General features: G+C 35.3%; 1 protein-coding gene across 1 annotated transcript in view; it reads left to right on the forward strand.

Annotated features, from left to right (window-relative positions):
• Positions 1–5201, forward strand: part of LOC104501735 (AT-rich interactive domain-containing protein 4B-like) — a gene marked incomplete at both ends in the record, with an annotated part of 18461 nt that extends 13260 nt beyond the window's left edge. The window contains 2 exons of the mRNA XM_010145592.1: positions 1249–1387; positions 5122–5201. Coding sequence (XP_010143894.1) covers positions 1249–1387; positions 5122–5201 — 219 coding nt within the window. The remainder of the gene's footprint in view (positions 1–1248; positions 1388–5121) is intronic.
• Between the last annotated feature and the right edge of the window lie 1070 nt (positions 5202–6271).

Raw genomic sequence — 6271 nt, forward strand, 5'->3', positions numbered from 1 at the left:
CCTAACTGTACAGGGCATTATTATGGTAGAAGCAACACACTTTATCTTACGATTAATACTGATGGAACTGAGTAAAAAAAACAAGTGGCACAGATACTGGTATAACTGAGCTAAGTTGTTGTCTCTCTCAGATAGCCCTGGCTTTCTCTCTAACTCTTGACTTCTTTCTCTTCCCATAAGAGATTCACAAACCCCAGAAAGCAGCCTGAAAAACTTTCTTAATGTGGTTTTGTTGTTTTTTTTTTTTTTTTAAAAACTTTATCAGCACTGAAAATGATAATGTAAAATTAGGGTGGGGAAAATGAAACATAGTAATTCACCTTAGACTGTAAGTTAGTTGTCTTCTGTTAATATTGAGCTTTGTACTCAAAATTAGTTACATGAAAAATGGAAAATAGCTTTTAAATTTCTGCTTGTACTCATTGAACATACAGTGTTTTTTCTGAGACTTAACCTTCAAAAACTGACTAGTAAAAAAACCATAGAGATGACCAGGAGTGCTGCTTTTTTTATTTTTATGGTTTTTAATCAGTTGCAGGTAATTTTAGTTGCAGTACTTTTGTACATTTAGACTCCCCTTATGGTTTAAAACCAGGTGTGACTTTGTACTGGAACAGTCAAAACATTGAACCAGAACCTTTTTAAATCAAAATGTGTTTGCACTTTTGCCCATCAGCTTACATTCTAATATTTCATTCATTGTGAAATTGAAACAGTAATTGAAATGCTTCACTGCACATCTTTAAAGAACTGTTTCTGGATAACTAAACTTCTTTTTGTCTTTGCTGTTGTGTCTCCTTCAGAGATTTGTTCACTCTCCAAGCAGCTTTTTATTCTATATGGCTGTTAAACCATAGAGAGATTAAAAGGAAAACCAAGAGTTTAGTGTAATGTTGGTCCAAAACTACACATGCAACAGTATTTTTGAATAGTGCTTCACTAGGGCAAAATTTTCATTTTGAATGTCCTGAGAGTGCATTTCTATTCCTCCGTGTGGATGCGTGGTGGTGTTTTGTTTGGTTTTTGCATTTGTTGCACATAGATGCACTCAGATTTCTGATTTTGTAATGCTCGAGTTGTTACTAGAATATCATTATAAATACTACTATTCATTTTTATCCTAAACCACCTAACAGACAATTCAGGTCACTATCGTTCATGCCTCTTTGACAATTAGCTTTGTATCTCCTGTAATTGTAATAGGCAAGTTTTGAACAGTTGAGTTTTAAGTCTTTTTCTGTTGTTTAGTCCTGAAGAAGAATCTTCATCCTCTTCCAGCGATGAAGATGAAGACGACAGGAAACAAAGTGACGAGTTATTAGGAAAAGTTGTGTGTGTGGACTGCTTCAGTGTGGATAAAAAGAAAGCTCTGTGGTTTCCAGCCTTGGTAAGAGTTTCATCTTTATTTTGATTTTGTAGAATGTCATTCATTTTTTTTAGGCACCAAAGAAAGGAGATGGGTTTGTTGTTTATTTTTTCTTTTCTTTTTTTATGGATTAATCTATATTTTAGTAGAATAGTTATTAGAACTTAGTGTTTCTTCAGGTTGGACTCAAATATCATAATAGTCAAAGGAAATATTGTATATGTAAATATGTTTGTTTATAAAAAGTGATTACTAACATGGCTTTAGTTTTTCCAAAGAGCCAGAGCTTGTTGACCTAATTCCAGCTCAACAATGCATTCAATATTACGGAACTAAAATTTTTGGATTTTTTTTTTTCAGGCTATCGCATACATTTTTCTGAACTACCAAGTTTTATCAAGGAAGAAAATACAAAGCAATGAAAATAGAGGGGAATTTTAGTAGATAATAATATATATTATTTTTCTAGGTACAATATAAACACATTTGATTACAAAGTCAGATGTTTTTTCTTCATTGCTATGGTAGGTAGTAGAGAATTGCTAATAGAATACCTTTAAAATAACATTGTAGTCTTTTAGTACCAGTATTTTCTATCTTCCTTTCTGGTTTAAAGACACGTTTTTACAAATAAGCTTCTAATAAAATATCACTGTTAGTCTAAGGATGCATACAGACTAACTGATATATTTGGAAATTAATGTATTTCTATATGTGGTACCTTCTAGTACCATGCTTTTAAATTTTTATTTTATTATTTATTGTAAGTACTTGAATAATTTTTTCCTGGTAATGAAAGCTTAAAATGTGTACCTAATTTCAGGAAGAATTGTGCTCTGCTTTAGAAAAGATGCCATAGAGTAATATTTAACTGCTCGTAGTGTGTGCAACAGCTCTCGGTTGCAACCTACTGCTTGTTACCTCCTGCATCTTCTAGTGTTTTCCAGCAGGATGACTTTGGGAAAAGTTGGTGGGAGAGCATTAGTCATTGAAGTCTTGCAACAAGGGAGACGGCAGAGTGTACAACAAGGAGATACAGATAGCTTTAAGAGAGGTTTTTAGTCATAGACAAAATGGAGCTGTTTCTTTGCTGAAAGCTGTCACCAAGGTAGATGCAATACCATCTACCTCACAGTTGCACTCTGAGAAGCGGTCAGTTAGACTGGCTTGAGCTGTTTTATGTCACACTGTTGGGTTAGCCCTTCTGGTCATGCACATGGCAGAGAGCAGTTTCCATGGCAGCCTCGCTGGTAGATATTAGGTAGGTAGGTGACTAATGTAGTGCTACTCAGGATAGCTGTGGGTCAGACCTTAAAGATGAACGGAGTTGTTGCTTATGCTCCCAGGGTATACTAAAGGTACATACTGTGATTTCTTTGGCTTTCGTGTGGAAATGGGAATAGCTCATTCTTCATGGAAAGCTTCCTGCAGTGAACGAGAAGGAGTGGGGTTTATCCCTATTGGAGCTTGTTAACTCTGAAATAACTTATCCTAGATTAACTGTTATTTTAGTAATCGGGTTTATAGCTTTGCAAATAAACATCATATTGCATTTAACCTGAAAGGATGTATCAAAGAATAGATTTATGCCCCAAATAGCTCTTTTTTTCATCCCATTCCCTGTACTTATGCTTCTCTGTTCTTTTACTGTCTAAGTAGATTACCTCTACTATACACACAAAGTAATTTTATTTTATTATTGATACTTTTTGCTTAAACTTTCTATTATATTAATTGTAATTATGTGAATAATGAAATGAACATTCAGGTTTAGTATGCTGAGTAATATGTATCCAAGAATCATTTTGGTTTTAGTGATACTGTGTACAGATACACTTCGTGTATAAGCAGAGAGGACATTGTGCAATTATGTGAAAAGAAGTTCAGGGATTAGTCTAAACCTTTACACCAAATAACAGTGAAGATTAGTAGTGGAAACTGATTACTTTGGATATCAGTCCTTGATATCCAGATAACCTGTCACTTATAAATGTATAAATATAAAACTCTAGAGGTCTAATCTGGTAAAAGTTATTCTGAGGACTCAGTGATTGATACAGGGTTTTTTGTGTTTGTGTGGTTTTTTTGTTGTTGTTGTTGTGGGTTTTGGGGGAGCGGAGGGTGGGTTGAGAGCAATGGCCAGTTGTAAGAAGGTCTGGTGGGTGCTCCTTATGTCAGAGAGTGATTTAGTAAGCCTTACAGCATTGCTTAGTTTTAATGTGCACTTAAAGACTTTTGGAAGGTGCAGTGAGGAAATTTGCGTGCAGCTTTTTCAGGAAATGGACTTTACATGGGATCATCTCTCTTGTCTTCTTATGTGTCATACTGAGTTTGTTTTGCAAGGAAATTGAGAAAACTTGATTCGGGCAAAACTGAGGTGATGTTGCTTGATGTAAAGGTTCTAGATGAGTTTGTGGTAAGCTGTTTCCCAGCTTCTGAATGGATTTCTGGCTACTGAGATCTTGATGCATATAGAAGACCAATAGCTAAAGGCAGAAGGGCCTTTCTTCATCTTTAGAGAGTGTTAAATTGTACCTGTCTGTTTCAGATGGGGAATGATAATCACCATTTGATAATGATAATCCCCAAAACTGGCTTTTACCTTGATATTAAAACACTGTTTCAAACTGCATTTCAATTAGTAAGTTGTAGTTTTGTAAAGTAATTTCTCATAAGACTGTAGAATGAATTGAATTTAGAGACTTAGGCAGTTAAATTTTAGGTTTTTGGTGGGTTGGGTTTTTGTTGGGTTTTTTGGGTTTTTTTGAGAAGCCTGTTTAGCCCATGCTCTGTGATAGGCAACTGTTTCCAAATCAGTTGGAGTTTTTGAATTCACCTTCTAGCATGCTATATGGCTGGTGACCAATGTAGGGGGGAAAAAATTTTGTCATGCTGTATCTTTGTGTGTTTGGTGGAAAAAGTAGGACTGAAAGTAGTTGGTATAAGACAGAAGAGGCTAAATTAGGGCTGTAGTCATTGGTGCTCCTCGGCGTTCTGTTGCAGCCAGAATTTTCTTTTAACTTTCAGGGAGCTACACGTGTTCTGAGTGAAGAGAGATGAGTGATGGAGAGGGTTGTTTTTCTTTCTATAACTCTGGAAATTCAATATATATATTCTATTAAATTCCTGAAGCTTTTAAATTACAGACTTGTATACTGGTTTAACAAAACTTTAAATAGCTTTTAAAATTGCAAGAAATAATTACTTGTCTCAGTACTGGACTTGATTAGTCTACTTCTTGTGAATTAAAGAACTTGTCATAATACTTGTGCTTGAGGCACTCTTCTCTCCTGGGTAGATAACTTACAAATCTTCCATTAAAATATGCATTTCATAAATCGTGTATATGCCTTTGTTTTTGGAACTGCATGTGATTACATCCTTGCAGTTTCTGGAAATTTTTCATAAGAGGTCTCTTAACTCAGGTGGCAGCACTTGGTTGAAGTTCTGTCGGTTTAGGTTGAGGAGCAGAACAGGCTGCAGTAGCGTGAAAGGTACTTAACTTTTGTCAGAACGCTATTCTTACGTCTTTGGTGACAGCTGTCAATATCCTCCAGGAAGCAAGCATAAACTCCTGCATTCGGTAATTTCCGGAGGCCACCACTCCTGTGTTTTGAGGGATCTCAGTTGCTCTCATCTCAGTGTTGCTAAAGAGAAATGATCCCAAAAGGCTTTTGAGAAGCATTGGTATTTACTGTTACTCTTCTATTTTTCCTTCTTCTCTCTAAACTTTGCATTTGTTAATATCTTTGCAGGTGGTTTGTCCAGATTGTAGTGATGATATTGCAGTGAAAAAAGACAATATTCTTGTTCGCTCTTTCAAGGATGGCAAATTGTGAGTAGGAATGTGGAGGTTGATAATTGAAAAAAACCATACCAGTCAAGTGAAATGTAGTATGAGAAGTGTTCGGGTGAAGTATTAGTAACATCAGTAAGCTTGGTTAGTTTCTGCCCAGATTTTTCTAGTGCTTTGAAAACTGTTAACAGCCTACATTGTGATGAAATTAGTCTTGAACTTTGTAATTATTAATAATTTATAATTAATTATTAATACTGGGATGCATAGATCTATCTGTCTTAGTTTTATTTTCATTGTTATAAAGGTGGCAAACAAAGCAGTATTTAATGACTTTGAGGACGGCCTGAGACTCTTTCTTGCTGTGGATGGAATAAGACTACTGCTTTTCAGAGATGTGGTCATAAGCCACGGCTACAGAAAGGGGTGTGTGCATTTGAGGTAGTGAGGCACATGTTTATTTCAGTCTAAACTACAACATCATATTACCATGTTCTTTGAAAGGAGCTGTAATAGTACTTAAAGTAGGAAAGAAGATAGAGAAACCTGAAAGAACCAGACTGCATGATATTGCAATAGAATAAGGAACTTTGTCTTTTTAAACTCATGTTAGTCAGGGAGGAGAGTGATGGATGACAGTAGAATTCTTTTTTGTAAGTATTAGTTTTTATTTTTAAAGTTGAAGTTATTTATTGTGCTTGGTTCAATTTAACAATGCTTTTGCAGACAGGATATTGAAATACTTAACGGTTTCCTTGTGGTTTAATTACTTACTAAGTCTAGGCTATCACTTTACCGTTTTACATTTATTCGGGCATCAATGCAGGTTACTGGAGAAACACACAAGTGCTCACAAGCACATAACCCCACATCCCAAAGCTGCAGTTCAGTTTTGCTTCCTCATTTATAGCCACTATAGAATTAAAAGCTGCTTTGTTCTTTCAATTGGAAAGTCTTTTCATTTCATACCGACAATTTATATGAATACTTACCTGTGTTTTAGGCGAGGTGGGGTTTTGTAATTTGTGGGTGAGTAGTTACTTGCTGAATTAACATGAGGTTTTTTGTTAAGTAATATATACTTGGGAGATTGGGAGTAATATATAATA

This window comes from Buceros rhinoceros, unplaced genomic scaffold (genome assembly GCF_000710305.1).
Source record: "Buceros rhinoceros silvestris isolate BGI_N320 unplaced genomic scaffold, ASM71030v1 scaffold42921, whole genome shotgun sequence".
NCBI lineage: Eukaryota > Metazoa > Chordata > Aves > Bucerotiformes > Bucerotidae > Buceros > Buceros rhinoceros.